Source organism: Rhyacophila brunnea, unplaced genomic scaffold (assembly GCF_057557595.1).
Source record: "Rhyacophila brunnea isolate RB1 unplaced genomic scaffold, BYU_Rbru_1.0 scaffold_3, whole genome shotgun sequence".
NCBI lineage: Eukaryota > Metazoa > Arthropoda > Insecta > Trichoptera > Rhyacophilidae > Rhyacophila > Rhyacophila brunnea.
Window position 1 is genome coordinate 22657587 of NW_028232965.1, and position 22509 is coordinate 22680095.

Consider the following 22509-nt stretch of genomic DNA (forward strand, 5'->3'; position numbering starts at 1 on the left):
GTTAATAATTTAAGTTTGAACGTTTTTTTCTATGCAAGATCTTCTAGAAGTTTCGCAAGTCTGTTTGAATAGATAGATAATATTCAGAAAACAACGCGTAGTCGTTTGTCTTTCTGACAAAAATAAAAATTGCTAGATTCCTTCGCGTAGGCAACACGTGCAACTGCCTGAAAGTGTCTCCGATGCATACATAATCGGGCGGAAACTATGACCAGAATAGCAAATCCTTGGGAGAACAAGAGAATTTACGATTCAAAGCTCAGAGCCTCATCAAACTGACTAAAACTACTGCCGTTTGGCGAAGAGACATCCTTGGAAAATCACTTACGTTGAAGGTAAAATAAAATTACACCCATACGGAATAGTTTTATAATGCGTAATACGTATGTACGTACTTCTCTACTATGCTTGTTAAGCAATGAAAAAAAATCATAGTATTTCGCTATTATTACAATAATGACTGTTTCTTATGTAGGTACGTATCTAGAATAGTTGGTAGGTACTTTAATATTCCGCGAAATAAAAACATCATTATTTTATGTTTCACATGTGGGCCGATTAATAGTTATAATGAATTATCAGTACGTTATCTCTAAAATGGTAACATATTAAGAATCGATTAACAATTTATTATCGATTGATCATAATTTCTAAATGGTAATATGCAGGTAACATTTTTAATCATTGAAATAACCAATCTTTGGATCATTTTCCTGGCGTAGCTCGTGTGCACTTAAGTCAAATTTATAAGAAAATCATAGATAGCTACTTAAGATAAATTGTAGGTACGTAAGCAGTTCGTCGAATTACAGTTCACCGTGACATGTTGTATTGGAAAAAGATAGCCGTATAGCATTGAGATAAAATTCATGTGTAAATAAAACACTACAATAATAGGTACTTAATAAAATCCACCGTAATTCAAGGGAAAGACGGACGAAAATAGGTAGATAAGTAAATTAGAATTCTAAACGGTTCACAAGTAATATGTCAACTAGTAGGTGCTCGTGAAATGCTCCACGAATAACGCGTCATTTTTTTATCTTAATGCAATACGGACATTTGTTTCCGGTACGACAGTGTGAATTGTAATACTACGAACTTCGTGCGTACAATTTACATGTGTGTAGTTTTCTATAAAAATCGCTGAAGGCATATTCAGTGCCACTTTTTTTGCAAAACTATTAATCTATGCGTGCTTTTTCATGAGTCTGTATGAATTTTTTTACCATTATGTTCATACTTTTAAGCTCTATTTCTATTGAAGAAAACTTTTTTCGCCATCTTTGAAAGATGTACACTAATTTATCAATTATATTCTTTTCTATGGTTACAAATTTAATTATTACTAACTTAGCGAATGAAACACAGTAGGTACCTAAATTCGATAATAAATTGAATATACCTATTTAGTGATGTGAAAACCAACGCACCTCCATCTGGTCTATTATCAAGCTCAAGAATGTCAATAATTGTTTAGCTACGGTAAATACAAATCTATGCTTTAAAAATAAAGCAAATATCAAATATTACATTTTATATGTAAACTATTTGGTTGCAAACATAGATTAGATAATATTTTTACAAGGTCATACAGTTCTAAGTTCATCGAAATATTATGGCGACAAACCGCAACATTACCAGTGTCTATCACTGATAATCTCATTAAACGTAAATATTACTTGACAAAAAAATCAATTATATTATATAATATAAACATATTAATATTGACAATACATGAACTTCGCAAAAGATAGTATTAAGTATATAAATTTAATATAATTATTTTGCTGAAACCATCAACACAACATTATTACAGCTACGAGGCATAGGTATTCTACATCATACTCGTACATAAGTGGGTGATTGATAATTTAGTTTCATGTTGCAGTTTGCAGTACATAATATCGTATGTAAAACCTACATTTTGGGCGTCCTCCGAACACAAGCTAGAACCAGCATTTGGCGATCAAATAAGCGGAGTTGGCTCCAACATATTATTACTTATCTAATATTTATGTGTGAACAAAAGCTTTAGGATTTGTAACAAAAAAATACCTCCCAAATATTTTCAGCATTCAGCAGGGACGATGACAAAATCGTGGGATAGAGCCAGTTGTATGGGTTCTACTCGTTCTGAAATGTAAAATCATTGTCATTTGGATCCGACCTGTCACCTCAGTTGGGACAATAATGCACCACTGCTCTAAAATACTTATATTTATAGTTTTCTTTGAATAAATACCGTTATCCGCTAGACGTTGTATTGTTTTCAAGCCGCCCTCCGCATCCTGATAAAAAAATCTGATGTCTAGTCAAACCCACGTCCCAGGTCATATCGGTAGATATATCAATTTTTTTATAAATATATATGATTTGAATTTTCAACTCGATTTATGTAACTTGATTAATAAAATTCTAATATAGACAAAATATACAGATATTTATTTAAAAAAAGAGACATCGTGTGCAAACATGCAGTACAAATAATAATTATAAAAAACTTAAAACATGTATGTTTGTAAATTCACTGTTATTATTTAGAAAATGCATTTTTAAAGAAGTTTCTTCTTAGAGGTACCACCGTATAATTTGTATTGATATCATTTGAACAAAAATATGTATGCAATATTATTTAATGTTCTTTCGATCGTTGTATGAAGCCATGTGGAAGTTATTTATTTGTTCAATTTATGCAACGCCCACGCGTTTTGAAGGCGTTGCTTATTAAGAGATAATTTGTGACTCAAAGCCTGATCGGCAAACAACATGTCGAGGAATTTAGCATAGCAATAAAGAAAAACACTCAGCTGAAAGTTTCAAAAAGACAACTTACTATATTCTAATTACGTATGTATGGTTTTGTGTATAACCACGTGTGCCCACGCTGTCAAATATCAAGAATAATTAACATTATTAAAAGCTCACTTACCAATAGGAAGGTATGTATGTATTTATCTGACAGGTAAAATGGCGGGAAACCCTTACGATTACTTTCAGACATGTCTCTTGATTGAGTGTTTGTTTGAATGAAACCTATTTAAAAGCAATATATTTTTCCAAATTAGTATCAATAAATTTATTATGTTATCATATTATTAAGGTTTTATAAAAAAATGGTAGGTATATCTACGGAATACGACAAAAAAGAGACAGATGTAAAAGGTGTGGTAATTTAAAGTAAACTATATAGTATACAGTAAATTATACCTAGAGAGATGTCCAAAGGCTAAGAGTCACACAGCGAGGCATGGAGAGGTGCATGTTGGGCATCACGCGAAAGGACCGTAAGAGAAACGAATGGGTTAGGAAGCAGACAAGAGTACGCGATGTAATAGACGTTGCCAAACAGCTGAAATGGAGATGGGCGGGGCACATTGCTCGCCGAAAGGACGGCCGCTGGACAAATGCCGTCATCCAATGGTACCCAAGAGGTGCGAAACGGCCACAGGGTCGCCCTAAAAGCCGCTGGATTGACGAACTGGTAAAGTTCGGCGGAAATACGTGGCAGCGAACGACACAGGACCGAGAGAGTTGGAGAAAGCTTGGGGAGGCCTTCATCCAGCAGTAGATTGACCCCGGCTGATGATGATGATACCTAGAATATTGTACACATTGTACTCATAATAGCATACTTAATATAAAATTTGTCTACTATTCGGTTATCGATCGTATCATGCAACGTGTATGTGTAAATGCAAGATGCATCGGACAGATGTGACATAAATATATACTGATGTAAGTATAATCTTCGCCACGGTGAAAATAAGATGAGCAAGAACGTTGTATAGGTATTACCTATGCCCGATATCGCCGACAGTATTTATATAACTCCTGTTATATCGGCTTGTCTCCCCCAATCATGTTACCTACCCGCTCGAACTAGTGATAGACAATATGCACTCGATTAAAAAAATGAGTGGTATGGCTATAATATATAATTATGAAGTATAATTCGGTAATATAAGTTGCAGAAGTATTTTAACTGTGTATTATTTTGTCAACAAAATGATTGCTTTTGTGCTAAAATAACCCGACAAATAAATTAAGTAGTAAATTCTTGTGAATACGTTTGTAAAAGATGTTTTAATAAAATTCTATAGTAATTTACCAAGAAGCAATATTTCAATACACGAGTGTTAATTTAATGTTAGTTTGCGAAAGCCAAAGCAAAGAATGAGGTATCGGTGGAAACTGGTAAATATTTGTTCATATCTTCGCAAGCGATGTGTAATAAAGGTTTGGTGTTTATTCTAGTAATGGCCAACAGAATTACCTACACGTGAAACCGAAGATAGAAAAATATTATGTAAATAAATTACGAGAAAATGGCCATTTGAAATATAGATACATATTGTGTATCTGCCTTCGTTGTAATGTAACCAATTTAAAATGTATCGACAGCAATATGGATAATAATTTAAGTTAAGGGATAGATTAAGTTAAATTATAGAATAAGATGGGTAATATAATATATGGTTTTTTATTCGTTATCCTCTGAGTATCTACTTACCAAAACCAAAATTGTCATTAACGTGTTTTCTTTACCGGTGTGAAATAAACTATGTAAATTACAAGGCCGAAGTCGTAACGTACCCAGAGTATGGCAAGCCATTTTTAGTACAAGATGTAGGCAGTAGTACATGTACATATTATTATTACTTTAATGCATTGCATCCCCACTTTTAAATTTATTTAAGTATTATAATTTTACCATGGCTGTATCCAAATCTGTCACCCACATAAAAAAACACGCATGGGCATGCATGGTGAATCATTGAATCATATAAACAAAGAAGAAAAATAATCAACAAACCATTTTGTTTTTTATTTTTTAATAATTTCAGTGATGCCACCAAATTATAATAATATCGAAAAACAAAAAAATACTTCATAATATAACGCTTTTGTAAATATGTAACATTAATAACCGGGTTTATTGACATGTGCTAATTAACTAAAAATGTAGTAATAGGTACAACACATAAGAAATTTCGTATATTTTTCTTCTTCATTAACACAAAATGATGGAACAAAGTGTAAGATCGATAGTAATGAATCATAAAAGAAGTAATAAAATATACGTATGTGGGTACCTAGCTAGTAACAAACCGCCCTTTGGCTCCGGACGAATACGGGGAATCGCAAGAGAGAGGGATGACATGTTTTTGGTGAAGAGCCAGAGCGTGACACGATACTTTTTATCTAAAACGGAGCGCACCCCAACACTTATCCAGACAGATCAACACAATAATTTTGAATCACGTTAATATAGACAATTGTTGTCGTTGTTATTTTTAACATGAAAAAGACAAGAACTTAAATATGTAGGTATATTCATGTCCAGGAAACTACATGTACAAACGCGAGAGAAGCGATTGGTCAGTTCAATTCGGAAGTGGATTAGGAAAAAATGCATGTTTTACACGGTGAAAATCTGTAGCATCCTAGAGAGTACCCACCATTTTGAATTTTAAATAGGGAACAATACATTTAGGGATGTGGTTTCTCAAAGTCTAGGAATTAGGTGTTTATGTGATTCACTATGAATAATACTGCAATACCGTTTCACTACACTGATATCAATGTATATTATGATACACAGCTACCAAATTAATTGCATTTTTTTAATTAGTTAGGAAAACGTATAAATCATTTCAATAGAATTGGTTACCATGTACGTACTTTTCAAAAGAAATTCTCATCGTTTTTCAATTGACGACATGTGAAGCGAAATTCAGCACAGAACAGTGGGTTAGGATATTCGCGTATTTAATGGAAATTGTCACGGTTTCTGGCAATCAAATGAATGCCATTGGTGTTTCGGTGTTTAGCGCCGGTCGATGGCGTTGGATAATGGAGCCATTGACTGACCGTGGGCATTCAACAATGGTCGTCAGGATGATGCACTGACATGCAAATCGAGCCTTCAAACATGACATTGAAAAAATATTCCCGCTCAACATAATATTTTTGGATATGTGCAATTAATTTTAACGGTGAGTCGAATGAACTTCAAGAATAATATTAGTGATGACGTGTCATTCATTCATTGTTCACGTTTTGGTGAAATTAAAATTAGACATACACGTAGAAATAGCTTAAATAATTTAATACCTATGTATCTGTATAACAATTATTATAATAGTTTAGCAAATAATTGATATTTTTCCAGTCAATGTATCATGTTATTTGAAATTCGACTGTTTTATCATTTTTATTTAATCAAGATCAACAAAATACAACACTGCAAAACATAATATAGGTATCTATACATTAAAATATCTGAAGTTAATACAGGTCTCATAAATGAATAACCTTTTAAATACATACTTTGACAAAATGTAGTTAAGGCTGGGAATTTGTTTGTTTTCTCCACAGAACAGATAATAAATAGAATACCGATAGGCTATATTCAATACGCCGCATCTTGATGCAGGGTTTTGAATGTGTGAGTGTCCTACAAAAATAAAGCACGCGTTATGCACGTGCAATAGTGTGTGTAATACACCAACATTAAATGAGCGTAAATCCATAAACCGAGAGCAGTTTTCAGTATTCGACGTAAAACGTATTCTTGACATGTGTGTAAGTTTAACCCGGATTCTTCCTTACTCGAGTCGGTTACCTGCTATCGCCTTTCCCGTTATGTATTTCAGTTCCCATTATTTCTGAGTTCCCTGGTTTTCTCTAACATTGTAATTGGTACTAGGCATGTTTCCACAACTAAAAAAACTATTCTTACAAATAACTATTGACAATGTCCTTCTAATCGAACCCGGTCCGTATCGTTATTAAGGTGACGCATCAGTGAAACGCCAAATAATTTTCAACTGTACGCGCGACGAAATTTTGGACTCGCTGCCATTCACTGAGAGAATGTTGACCCGGGAACACGTCACTTTGCTGCGTGATGGCGACGGGTCAATTAATTCTAAAATCGTGTAAAGATGACTAAAAACGTTACCCATTTACTTTAAAAAGAAAACATGTCAATGAATATATTATTATTGTTACTAATAGAACAATAAACAGAACATAAAATGGACGTATATTGGATTTATATGACAATTAATATTTCGTTTGACAGGCGTCATTTTCACCCGCCACCCGCAATCCGCGCATCGCCTAGCGACGATCTTTTTAGACCGTGCCTCAACTAATGCATGGCCTTAAAGAATATTAATTAAGCATGTACCTAGTAGGTACCTAATATAGATGTTATCATATTTTAATATATACATGTGTATGTCAATAATATGTCCATCACGTTACTAGTGTAGGGCTTTTATTCCCTGAAAACACGTAGCATGGACTTATGGTTATTTATTTATATTAAGATGACGGAATAGTATAATAGATAATTTTTGATTTGAAAACTCTCAATTTTTAAGATTCTGTCATGAAGTACTCACCTACCACAAATAATCAAGAGCGTTCTGTACTAATCGACAAATTCGAAACAGCTGATCAATTATTTTGGCCATAAACTACTTTGTACCGCTCATCTAAGTAACTGCTATCACCTAATGCAGGTATAGTGCAACGTCGGTCAGTGTAGTATTATTATTTTTGAAGGACTCTAATAAATAATTAATGGACAATGGAAAAACTAGATCGATACTGCATGCAAAAATTTAATGCGTCAAAAACCAATTGAGTACAAGTTTGAGATTTTAACGATTTGAAACAAGGTTTGCTTGATTTTATTTTTAAAAAATCCCAATTTGGCAGTATTAATAAATAGAGCGAATACTCGTATTGTGACCTCATTAAATGAAAAGTATTAACCCACATTTTTATCAAACTTGAGTTATTGTGGGTAAGTTAAATAATTATTCCCTGTACCTACCTACATTACAACACTGCTAACAAAAATACCAAACATACATCAAAATAGATGTTTTAAACCTTTTGGCATAACTGTTGACAATGTTTTTTTAAGTAGATGAAAACGGTCCTGATAATTATTAAATTGTGTTAACTTCAATTATTACAATTATACAATCAAAATAAGTCAACTTCACTAATCAGCCGGGGTAAATCAATTGCTGGATGAAGGTCTCTCCCAACTTCTTCCACCCTTCTCGGTCCCTATTTCTTCGCTGAAACGCACAACTACCGAACTTTATGAGTTTGTCTATCCGGCGGGATTTAGGGTATCTTTGTGATAGTTTAATACCCCTTGGGTACCACTGTATGACAGCATTTGTCCATTGCCATTTCATCTACTCGGCGACCTCCACATAGCGTACCTACTTTTGTCTACCTCTGTATCGATTGATTTATTTTGTGGTCTTTGCAAGTTATGCCCAACTTGCAACTTTCAATGTCACGTTGCGCCATTCGTAAATTTTCTTTTACATCAGGTAAATTACTCTAACTTATATATAGTGTGCTTTATTTTTATTATGTAGGTACCTATCTATTAAAAAAACTCATTTACATTTCATTTACAGCCACTTTGTTAAATATATTCTTTATATCTATTATATCAGACGCCAGATGCGAGAGATTTATCCCCTAATCGCCTAATTAGTCCTAGTCAGAGATAGAAAAAAACGCATTAAGTATATAAAAATTTTAGGAAATTTAATAAACTTATATAACAATATTTTTGCTACGACCAACCATTTTTGAGATATAAGCGAAAAACCAAAAAAAATCCCAAAATTTTTCGGTTTTTTGCCCGCCAAAAGTTGTGCCGAAGTCATCCGAATTGGCAAACTCATTTTTTCTTACTCATTATCATATATACAATTAGGAAAAAAATCTTCTACCCCACCTTTTGCAACCATAACGTATTTTTCGGTCTAATTTGACTGGACTAAAAAAATATGGAATTAGTGTTATTTATTTTAAAATCAAACTATTGCCGAGTATGATTTTTAGTAAATATGTACATATGCCCTATGAATATTATCAACTCTCTAATAAATTATTTTAAATGTAGGCAGTATCGCTCTCTCGTCAAATGTTTCATACCAATGAAAACGAAAAAAAAAATGACACTGCATTACAAGTAAGTACCTACTTTCAAGCGGAATAGGAACATTCGTAATAATTTGTATCAATTGAATCGGTAACTGTTCACTACAAAACCGTTTGTACCGATGAATTATTTATCGAGGTTAAAAATCGCCATCACAACAAAAGAGTGATTAAAATTAAATTGCATTAAGATATTTTGATAATGAAACATATAATACGAATATTACTTACTTTTACTTAGATACCTGCTGTTCATTAACCTCTAATAGAAGAGCAGAAATGCATTCATTGAAGTTACCCCAATGAAGATGTTACTTTGTTATAAGGCGTCTAGACGTCTACGTTCTATTAACACATAATAATATTAAATTATTTATTATAAATAAAATTATAATATAAGTATTACTTTACATCGGTTAAATATTAATGTACTATTATCTTATATGGCAGTATCATCATAAAAATAATAATTAAGGCTACAATAGCAACTTACACCATGTAAATCGGGTTATAAAGATAACATAATTTGTTCGATAACACATTTATGTATGTTTAACTGTGATATCAGTGGAGAAATTAGCCGTGTTATTACCGCTTTCTTGTATAAACATGCGTATACATGGTATACATCAAAAGTTTCCTTTAAAAATTGGCAAACAAAGTCGTTAACGATGTTATCAAAATGTCCTTTCTCTATCTGTCTTACAATACAGAGTAATGCACTTTGAGCTATAGCCTCCATGTTTCTTTCTATCGTTATCGTGACCGTAATTGTATTTTTATTTTAGTAGGTATCTTCATTAGCCAAATACGATTCAGTGGAATGTATTTTTTGACCAACCTTTTAATGTATGTTAACCTTTTTGATTACGTGTGCAGTCATTGAAAATAGTTTATAGAATATTGAGTAAATACCTACATAGTAACAAATTCAATACAAATTCCATAGCAATGCTAATATTTGAACAATAGTGTTGACAGGTGGCACTGCCACCTACGGCATGTTGATTTTCAAGCAAATCTGGTGTAATATTCCAGCTTTAGTATGGGAAGTTTGGAGGTGTCCGTGGTGTCGAAAATCACTAGATAAACGCCATACACCAAATAAAAATTTTGCAAGCTAGATGCCTATTCAAAAATGCTAGATCTGTCAAGAAAAATGCTAAGTTAGCAACACTAATGATATTAGAAAAAAATGTATTATTTTATTAGAAATTATTGGTATATAATTAATAATATATATATTGGCTGTGCATATAATAAAATTCCCACTTATATGACTAAAGTACAACGACATAAGCATATGTGCCTAATTATTTGGTACTAATAAATTAAAATTCAATTAGTTGTAGGAACCTGAACTAAGTTGGGTCATTACGTCTGTGGAAAATTACAAATTTAATATTATTTCATCTACTATGCGTAATTTGACTCTAAAATCTGTCGGATGCTAGATAGGTAGGTACCTAATATTTGAATAATATTGTGTTTGAGAGAAAAATCATCATTCAAGCAATAGGTACATATTAAAAAAAATACGCCCAATGAATATGAATGTGATCTAGCTGTAACATAAAGTTAATACGTTTTATTTATTTTTTTAAATTCCTTCCTTAATTTAAGACTTCCAGAGGATTGTAATCCATTGGTTCCATGCAATGACAAACAGCAATATAATATCATAACATTAACAAATTTTACAGGAGGCACAAAAACTGTAGGATACTTATTATAATCATAATGCAATGTATGATTCTGTACATTTTTGTTTTTGTAGCATACGAGTGGGTACGATCACAGAACAGTTCCCTGTATACGACGCAGACCAAGTAAAATCTAACATGCAAAATGTTGTATATCTCGTTCGGAAGATACTATTGCAATTATTGTTTAGTCTTATATAGATATAATAGAATAATATGACTTTTTTTTTTGTTTTAAAACAAAACTATTCATCAAAACTTTCCGAATTTTACACAGGTGTCTACTAAAACTCCTTGCTCGAATCAACAAAAATGTCAATTTATCCAAATTGGTGGGTTAAGACATAATAACGATAATTGTTGCTGTTTGACGAACAATAAGGTATTGGATTAAAATGAAGTGAATTTGAAATCGCGATCCACAGAAAATGAGTCAAACGTACCTACTACTTCTACTCAAAAGTGCGTGGGTGCACTTCATGTTTTTTTCTTAACACTATTTTTATTATAATATGGAATATTGAAAAATCAAGAGACATTATAGGAAAATTTTATTTTAATTTAATATCTATATACATACATTTTTCAATATATACATAATACCAACCTACGGTTTTTGGTTTTGCGTAAAACAAGCCAGTTCACTAAGAATTATTATTACCTATAATATATACAACAGAACAGATTATTATTTCTGAGTTTCCTGATATGTACTTATCAGTGGCGAAGGGTGAATTTTTGAAAGAGGTAGGCTGTGGGAGTAACCATGCTTGTCAGATATATTTGCGGGAAATAAGAAGATAACCCAATATTACTACTGATGAATAGGTACGCTAAAACGAAGAAATTTCAAAAGATTAATTGGTTTGTTATAATTAGTTCATAAAAATAAGCAATTAGTTTGAATTACTTATGTATTTTCCTAAACATTTATAAACGTAACATACGCTCAAAATATATTACCTATCATCTATGAAAATATCCGTTGTTGTATAGGTATATAATATTATGTTACATAACAATTTATAATTTAACCCGTAAAACTAGACATTTTAAAATACTTCTATATTTAAAACACAGACTTAAGTAGGTACAATATCAGATATCTAAATTGTCTAATGAGTGAACTAATAAATAAATAAAAATCACGAGATAAATTATTTTATATTTTTAACAACAATCAATACATACCTATTTATGTGATTGAATCCCATAGAAATTATTTTTTAAATTATCTTCTTATTAATTATTTTGAATAAATGTGCTCTCGCGACGTAAGCGCTAACGAAACAGCTTGTACATTTGTATGCGGAACGCCAGACATTTTAAAATAATGAGAAAAAAACTTCATATTGAAAAACCCGTCGATTCACGCGAAAATAATCCTATACAATATGTGAAACGAAACGCGGTGTGTTCTATTTTTTAAACATTCGAGAGATGCCATATATAGTGCTTATTGAAATATGGGAAAAGATCGTAAAATTATGACAATTATACGATAGATGTCTTTGGGCATATTGAATATATTATTATTTGTGATTATATAAATACGTCAACATGAAAATGAAAATTATTTTTCTTAAGAAGGTAGGCTTTAAATAATCGCCTAGTATAGAGTCTTCGCCACTGGTACTTATACATACCATAATATAATACATATACTTATACAAATAATTTAATCGGTTTACTACATAATAACTTTTAAATGAGTAGTAATAATTTTGATAATAATTAAGTACTAATTAATTAGACTATTATATGAGTTATACGATACCTACCTAAATATTACCATAGTTACTATCCATTGGAGGTGACATTATAATAACAATAACGATTTAGGTTCCCTATAAATGGCCTTCATAAGTAGGTGGATTTTAAAACGATTGAAGACAATCTATTGCACATTACCACATTAGTAATTCTTCCAGTGGAATTAATTGTTTTTATTACTGTGCAGAGCAATAACCCTAAATACAATATGTGGGCGAGGGCTTCATTGCAAAGTATGTAGGTACACACTACTAAGAGTACTAAGACTAAGGCCATCGTAATCTTTTTATAATTGATCCAAATCCACGCATTCTGCTCACATCCATTTGAAGAAATCGATTGAGTCATGTCAATCGTGGTGAATTCAAATAAATGCTGTTAATATTATAGATTTATATTATATTATTATTGTAGAAATCAAAACGTATATTTTTGATACTTACTTATCATTTTGATACTTACTTTACTTATCAAATACCAAGAGGTGTTTGATATGTACAGAATCCAATGGAATAATGGGGCGTTACCCATTCAATTATTATAATATTAAATTCTTAACACTATAATAATCCATAAAATAAACTATTCTATATAGCTAGCTATCCAAAGTAGAATAATTATTATGTTTCTACTTTTCTACTTCTAGTCTTTACGGTCAGGTGCGCACACAAGGCCATGCGATATGTCTAAAAGACGGAACAGCGCAGCGCTGCGCCGATGGCACAAACGGACACGAATGATTAGAATAATTAGAACCATTAGGCCACGTGTACACGGTAACCACTTGTGGGTGCAACCAGTCGCAGATTTTCCTAATCCCACCAGTAGTTATAGTTGCGGGCCATGTGATCATTGCTGGAACAAAAACAGTGTTTGGACTCGGCGATGATTATTATTTGTTTCGCCTGCTGCGCTATTTGGCAAATATTCGACTATTAATAAGTAGGTATTTACCATACGTATACGCCCCGTGGATTCAAAAGTAATAATATAGGTATTATGCGATTAAGACGTCAATGTTTGTTAAGTTATCTTGTGATACTTTGTCCAATATTATGTTCTTTCAATAATTATGAAGATGCACCATTAGATAAATTAAGTTTTAATGTCAAACAATTTAATTTATAATTTAATTAGTAAACAAATACCTATTGGCCAAAGGAATAGATAAGTTACTTACCAGACAATCTTGGTAAGCCGTCAAGCGACGGAGACCGCTGAACATGCGCCTTCCTGATCTCCGAAATGACCCTCGGTTTCCTGTCAGCCAGGCTGGGTGCCGTTGGAGTCACCACCAGCATTCTGGCGAAGAGAGTGACCAACACTGAATCACAGTCACAAGAATCTGATACCACCACAGCACTTAGATCCTTAGTAATCCAAAAAGCATTGTCACTTAAAATATGGCTCCAATACAATAAAATGTACCAAAACAGTTTCCAATATTTTTAGGAAGTTTGACATTTTATTGTACCTATTCAAAGTTTTCGTGATATTCACTTCTCTAAAATATCTTATTTCATAAACAATCACTATCTTTAAATATTTAAAGTTATTCAACGCATTGAAATAAATTGTTGTCTATTTTAAACCGTTTATTAAATTTAAATTTTACGTCGTAGATTTTGTTAATTTTATTGTAGCTGAATTTCACTGTCACTACTACAAGTTTTTTTCGGCAAAATGTCGTTAAACTTTGCTTAAATTTAATAACTGGGTATTGAATTATTTTTTCACAATTATTATTGTATTTATTATATGACAACAAATCAAATTAATTATTTTATATACCACGCAATATCGGTCAATAACAAACTAATTTATTCTTTTTTTTGGATTGAGTTTGTTGTCGATCAAAAAACACTTATTATCGTTTGATATTTAAATATATATCGTTAAAGTTCGTTCGTATTTTTTTTAGTTGATTATATTCGAAATGTAACCGGCCGTATCACACGTCCACACACCACTGCCGTTTAGGCGGCAATGCGGCGTTGGGCAAAACAGCACGAGTCAATTCAAAATCAAAATGTTCCGATCAAAAGTAGGTGTGTGCATTCAGGAACACACTTAATATTATTTTGTTACCATTGATTTTACAAAATCAGTTGTCTTATCTATTGTTGGGCCGGTTGCTACCAGAATACGCTTTCAACCCTCAATTAAACGAATGTAGAGTCGCAACATAAACAACACATTATTTAAATTCAGGTAAAAAATGAATTCATTATCTTCAATGTTATAAGATTTTTCGTATCAGTCCGTCCAATATCATTTAGGTAGGTAGTATGATGTACAAACATGTTTTACATTCAATTTATGTTGAAATTTTTAACATTTTTTTGTAATTGATAATAAAAAATGCACTTGTTCACATGAATGATTTCACATGAAATAAGTGTTTTTTTTTCAATACAATTACATTTCAATTTAACTTGATTTATTTCACTTAAAACCGGAACAAATATTTAGATACTTTATTTAAACTTTAATAATGGCACTGTTAATACTTCATTGAGTAGTCAATAATAAATCGCAATTCATTGATCCAGTGAAGTTAGGTAGCTTTAAATTTAGCAGAGATTTTATTTGACGTAGATGACGCAATACTTTCGTCAGAAGATTTAAAAGGTGGGCTCGAAACAGTCTAAGCCAGTCAAACAATTATTAAATTAAAATATAATCTTAAAAAGATTGAGTACAATATTACTGAAAATATAATAAAATCCCAGCAACTATCATCAAAGAAGCTTATAACTTATAACATAACCACTCAAACAGATACGAAGCTGTACGTAAAAAAAGCTACATAGGTAGGTACTAATATTATTTTGATCACTTCCATCTTCAATAATAATTATTTTTAAGTAGTTACAGGGGTGACTCTACGAAAGAAATACATTGATATATGTATTGCTAGATATGGTGGTAGATGGGTTTTTTTTATCTTGGGGGCCTCAAAATCAGTCAGTGCCCCGGAACTCCAAATCCCTTAATTCGCCACTGTCAATAATATAATTATTGTAAACCGTAAAAAGAGAGTATTATTTTAAATAATTTTTAATAACACCGTATAATATGCAATTAATTTATTATACATATTTGACAAACTATTCTATGTTTACCTTCATGTACCGTTTATGAGTGTTGAAAGCCACTGGTTCTTCGTTTCCGACTTGCTAATATAGTCAACTGAAATACAATTCGTAACAATCCATGAATTTCGTCGATTTTTATGAAGAAGATTTTACCCCCTTTTCAAACTTCTAAAGTAAACTATAGTTCTTATATTTATTTTGTAAAATATCAAATAGTGGTTGGACACCATCGTCAGCAAATACAGTAACAGAATATGCGCCGGTCTATAGTGTCGAGGGTCCCAGGTTCGAATCCTGGGTCTGGCAAGTACACATATTGTTTTTTCAATTTGTGTATGAGTCAGAGTAAGGACCTAATAAGTTGAGCAAGTGGCTGACATCCATTTCTCGTAAAAATAAAATATGTTAATACAAACCTCCACTCTGTGGAAGCCCATATGATCCTACTAGGATGGGTCATGGTCGAAAGAAAAAAAAGTTTATTTTCCCAGTTAACATAATGTATTAACACAATGCTTACGGGCCCTTTTAATTAATTTTGTAATTAACGTGTTAATTTTCATTTGAAAAGTAATTAGCAAAAACACAATTTTGTGCGGCCCGTAAGCGATGGGTTAAGAATTTATAAAAAGCAACTCGAAACTAAATTAAATTTGTAATTTTTTGTGATTTTATCGAGGCTTTTGACTGCGACTCGCTGTCATATCGCCTCGTACTTAGGTACCTATTTATGTAATGTTTTTTTTAATATCATAGTAAGTATGTACCTAATAAACAATAAGATGCATGAAAAATGGAAAAGCTCCAGGAGAAGATGGGCTTACGATCGACATTCTCAAGAGAGCCGGACAGACCGTGAACGAAGTGCTAGCACGGCTGTTCACAACCTGCCTGCGCGAAGAAAATGTCCCAGAGGCGTGTAAAAGTGCCTCGATCATCATCCTCCATAAAAAAGGTGATAAGAAAGACCTGAAAAATTATTGGCCAATCAGCTTATTGCCAATTCTGTACAAAGTCTTTACAAAAATACTCTCCAGCCGCCTAGAAACTGCTCTAGATGAGAATCAACCGAGAGAGCAAGCTGGGCTCAGAAGAGGCTATAGCACGATGGATCACATCCAAGTCGTCAAAGAAGTTATAGAACGGTATCAAGAATACAGACTGCCATTATACCTAGGTTTCATTGATTATGATAAGGCATTTGATTCAATAAAAAAATCTTCTATTATAGACGCCCTTAGCAACCAAGGAATTTCCAGACGCTACATAAACATAGTGATGCCACAGCATGCGTGAAACTCCGCAAATGGTCGTGTAAATTCCCCATTAACAAAGGTGTCCGGCAAGGTGATACCATTTCACCTAAACTATTCACCGCTACTCTTGAGGACTTATTTAGGAAACTTGATTGGGAGGAAAAAAGTGTTTCAATTACTGGGTAGCACCTCAGTCACCTGCGCTTTGCAGATGATATTGTTATACTTTCACAAGACCCGAAAGACCTCCAACGTAGAATGCAAGAACTCGCGGATGTCAGTCAAACGGTCGGCCTAAAGATAAACGTCTTAAAGACAAAAGTGATGAGGAACTGTTTTTCGGACCCTGCGATTATCTGTATTAATGGCACCCAACTCGAGCAAGTCAAAAACTACGTCTATCTCGGACAGCAGGTGTCCATAGACGAAAGCATGCACGATGAAATTGCTCGACGAACAGAGCTGGGATGGAGTGCTTTCGGACGTTTGAATAGTATCTTCAAGAGTGACCTACCATTGTGTCTTAAGGGTAGGGTGTTCGACCAATGTGTGCTACCCATGCTCACGTATGGCTGCGAGACGTGGACCCTCAACACGAGAGATGTCCAAAGGCTAAGAGTCGCACAGCGAGGCACGGAGAGGTGTATGTTGGGCATCACGCGAAAGGACCGTAAGAGAAACGAATGGGTTAGGAAGCAGACAGGAGTACGCGATGTAATAGACGTTGCCAAACAGCTGAAATGGAGATGGGTCGCTGGATTGACGAACTGGTAAAGTTCGGCGGAAATACGTGGCAGCGAACGACACAGGACCGAGAGAGTTGAAAGAAGCTTGGGGAGGCCTTCATCCAGCAGTGGATTGACCCCAGCTGATGATGATGATGCACCTAAATAACAAGTTCATAAGTTCTATCTTTTTTCAAAAAGAGTTTTAATGTTGTGACCATGATGAAACAGTCGACTTTATTAAAATAAATTTCAAGTTATAGGTACTTACATATTATTTTATTTTTTTAGAAAATTCGACGTTTTTTTAATTAAATATAAAATACGCTTATACTATGAATTATTAAAAAAAACATTTTCTTTACATTCAAGAAAACTTAATAAACTACATCTTAATAATATTATATAACCATAAAATAAATTAATAAAATAGGCAGAGGCCCGCAGAGCATTAATTTTAATTTTGGTATTTTTAATTTAATTAAACAAATATAGATTTTACCACGGCAACATGTAGGTATAATACTACAACCCTTTATAAATACTCAAGTGTTTTCCAGAAAATTCAGAGACGATGAGGTAGGGTCGGTAGGGTATGACGTTAAAAAGCTAATAGTATCAATTTCTAGGGAGGCTTTTTATTATATTATTAGTGTTATTGCGAACTCAAATAGGCTTTTATTATTATCAGAAATTTTATTAAAATATACAAAGATTTATTATTATAATTTCGTAGATGTCATAATTTTTATGTAACTATTTTATTTGGCCGACCCTCCCTCACCCTGCAGCGGTGCTACAGAAGCGATCTACGCGCTGTAGGTTTCGCATGGCGGTAGGCGTGAGACGTAGCAATGGATCGAGGGAAGTAGCGCTACCTTGTACTTGCCCTATGCCCAACACCGGGCAAGTGAAGTAAGTAACAAAATAACTACTATTAATATTGTAGGTATGTATTATTTAGGTATATATATTTCGTTCCACATCCTTTTAGTCATTTTTCTAGTCTTTATGTTGCATATTATTATTATTATTATTATGGCCCATGCGACATGGCGAGTGTCATTTCATCAAGTGGGTAGCTAAACGTCAGATGTTTGATATATCGATGTTGACCCATCTTGTGTGGCCAAGGATTCACCAGGGTGATATCTGTCAATATGACAAATAGCAGGTCTTTAAATTGAATGGGTCAAATAACATATCATATAAAACAATGGACAGGAACCTGTTAAGAAATAATTTTGTCGAATTTCGTATATTTCCGGAATATTAGGAAAACCGTTTATATCGATAGGCATAGTTGGCAGGTTAATGTAGATTTTATGAAATAATTTATTTTTTAGAATAATGAAATAATTGTTTTAAATCAACGATCTTAGGCTATTGTGTACAAAAAAATAGAATAGGTAGGTACTAGTTTGTAGTATTTTAAAACCGAATAAACTAAACATTAAAGGAGTATAAATAAATGGTATTCCTTGTAAATCGAAATCGATTCATTCGTGGAATAAAATTAAAAATAATCCTGATATTAGTAACAGTCAAACATTAGAACACCAAATTAAAATTAAGTCCAAAATATGGAAACTGTATGTTAATGTGTGAAGAAATTCAAAATTGGAAGAAGCAAACAAACTAAAATACCTACTTTGTATTTTATATATCTTATGGATACGTTATAACATAACATTACTGATAAGTTATTGCATATTTTTATAACCTGATGTTAAATGTAGCATACTAAATAACTCTTGTAATTTCCTGTTATTAACCAATGTATCATAAAAAGTGAAAACGATTCGACGCGTCGGATTAACAAAGATCATTACTTCCGTTTCTACAATTTAAATCAAACATTATCGGAAGTTACTTTTATGATTACCTACTCACTCATTCAAAGTTAACTCTAAGGTCAGGAAAGTTATTGGGACAGCGCTGTGTTTACTCACGATTATAATGTAATTTGCATGATGGCCGAGCTGTGTCCGCTGTAAAATGTCGTGGGTCCATCGTTCGAATCCCGGATCTGCAAATCAACATGTTGATTTTCAATGTGTCTTTGGAGTCAGGGTATCGACGTCATGTGTATATTAAACAGGTGGCCAACATCAATTATGGTGATGTATGTGTGTGAATGTTTAGTTTGGTACTAGATATCCATGTTCTAATGTTCATGTGTGTAGCAATTATTAATAATAACAAAATAATCTTGGCAAACATATTATTATTCACGTGTTGCCAAGAGCTAATAAAGGTGCAATATGAATCTAAAATGTTGTTTAAATGGGTGAGGATTGTGACAGATGAAACCCGCAATGTGAAATATAACTAGTGGTGACACTTACGAAGAACAATTCAACCTGAATATGCGTAGATACAGATTTTTGTCGTCCGCAGGAATTAGATAGAATTAATGGATGTAATTGTTTTTTTTGGCTGCTAATATTCACTTTACTTAAATCTTCCTTTCCCAATAAAGATGTACACTAATACCACCATCATTTTTTACCACTGCCAAGGAAAATGTTTTGCATGTCTAAAAGTTTCATTTCCACAATTAATAATAAATTAATGTAGACATTCAAACGGCCAAAATGTCTTCTAAAACCTTTCAATACATCTTTTTCAACCTTTGCAAAATGTTTTGCATTATTTTAAAGAACCACCACAAAATAAATCAATATTCATGTATAATTTAATTAATAACTAATTTTCAATGCGCAGTGCGAATTACAGCAACGTAATTTTCATTTGTTTTGTTCATCTGTCATCGACTTCCAAATAACATTAACCACACAGAAGACCAGTGCTCAGGCTCAAGCTCAGGCTTATTTTTTTGGAAAATATAACATTTATTATATACCTAAGATAGCACATAGGTACTATGGTTAGGTACTTAGCATCAATGGCGGTTTTAGGTACGTGGAGGTTTCAGGTACTGGCAAGCGTGGATGCTCTCTATCGACTACACTGTGTTTCCCTAGGGGCGGCAGGTTATATGAAAGTATGGTGAAGCAGGCAAGTATGGTGAAAAAGTATGGTGAGGCAGGCTGGTAATAAATTTGCGGCAAAATTTCCACGTTAACATTATATTATATGGGCAGGTTATAATGACCAAAATAAATCCTCCGTGGTGCCCTGCATTTTTTTTATCGCGTCGCTATTTCTCGTAAGTTGTCGGTAATTGTTGGCCTGCTTCATTCAGTTGTATAAGAAAACTGATTCTTTGCCCCTCTTTTTATTTAATATCTCTTTTTATTTAATATTTCCAATGTGATACACCACCATTGAGTGTTACAATTAGAGCAATAGCTATGTGTATAGGATTTTTTACAAATTTGAATGTTTTATTCTTATATTCATTTTTTTTATTTTAGCCTTTAATTTTAGGCAATGTTGGGAATGCATTCACTCATACAATAATTATTGGTACATATAGTCTATGATTTATTATGATTGGATTGTAAATTGATAGAAGTCGCTTAATAATAAGTGAGTTATTGCCACACTGTATATTAAATTGCCCGATGATTATGCACAAAGTCTGCAATATCGTTAACATTGCTGTATATTGTACTAATTCGATCGGATTGCGAGATTCGTCGCTGAGAAATTCTAGAATTGTTGACTTCTTTGAATTTTTACTTTCTTTGCACTCTGGAATATGAAAATCGTGCCTTGGGGGAAAATTATCAATACGAGATTGACTTACTTGCGTTTCTTATTAGTTTTCGGTAAAAGAAGCCGCCTCAGGATATTTTGTTTCACGAGCGACTATTTTCACTAAATATTTAAATGTATCCGTAATATAAGGATACTTACAACATCGAATCCTTCGTGTATCACTGGTGTAATCATTGCATTTACATTAAGATCTTCTAGGTTCATGTAGGTAGGTACAAACAATTAAATAACAAGAAAGAATGCATTCATATTATTTTAAAAATATTATATAAAAAATTAAATGCTAAATTTACTTATCTAATAATGCGTGTATGTTTAGTGTGTGATGTTTTTTGGTTTATTAAAATATATGTATTATCCACATAATTCAATAAATACCAGATCTAGTTTCATTGATTATCGACTGATATTAGTTAGTCGTTAGAGTAATAAATTAGACCACACTAATATTCATAAAGATAGCAAAAGAAAACATAATCACCACCCCCACCCCATTTATAACTTGTAAGGAAAAGTGCATTTTTAATTGCCATGAGTTATTACAAATGTTTGTAAGTTTGGTAGGTATCTTTTAATTAGGCATTCTGTATTACTATTTTTACAACGTTTTTATTAGCTCGTATTTTTGTTTGTCCGGTGGTTGTTTGTCCAGTACAAATCTTGCAATCGATTTTTAACTAACTTCCCGACTAGCTAGACATTTGAAACTTTTAGAATATATCAGAATACGATGCCAATGCATTCTTTTAATAATTTTAGCCATCTTTAAGCAGAATTGAATTCATTTTCAGTTAATTCTGTTTTGTTAAGTACAAGTTTGAGCATATTGAGCATAATAATTCAACAGAAAATTTAAAAACGTTGTACATGAAAAGTTATTTTTATCTTGCAATTATTTTCAATCAGTTTACGTTGTTACTAATATCACATAAGTATATTTTATTTTAAACTTGAACTAACAGATTACTCAAATATAAATAATATAAAATATGGGATCAAAATTAATTTAATTTTCATATCATAATGTCTACACCGGCACCGTATACCTACCTATGTATATTAAAAAAAAAATAAGCTCGAATTGCGCACGGGTCTTCTGCGCAGTTCCAATTTCACGGTGATATGACAGATGAACGAAAAACAAAAGAAAATAGCGTTTCTGTTATTCGGATTACACATTGAAAAAAAAATAATGAATTAAATTAAGTATATCTACGTGAAACGTGGATATCGTATTATTTGGTGGTGGTGGTTCTTTAAAATAACGGGCAAAGCA

General features: G+C 32.6%; 1 protein-coding gene across 1 annotated transcript in view; it reads right to left on the reverse strand.

The window, feature by feature from the left end:
- The window catches only part of LOC147068062 (uncharacterized), a 166710-nt gene extending 152582 nt beyond the window's left edge, over positions 1 to 14128 (reverse strand). The window contains exon 1 of the mRNA XM_085952488.1: positions 13648 to 14128. Coding sequence (XP_085808614.1) covers positions 13648 to 13768 — 121 coding nt within the window. The 5' untranslated portion in view covers positions 13769 to 14128. The remainder of the gene's footprint in view (positions 1 to 13647) is intronic.
- Between the last annotated feature and the right edge of the window lie 8381 nt (positions 14129 to 22509).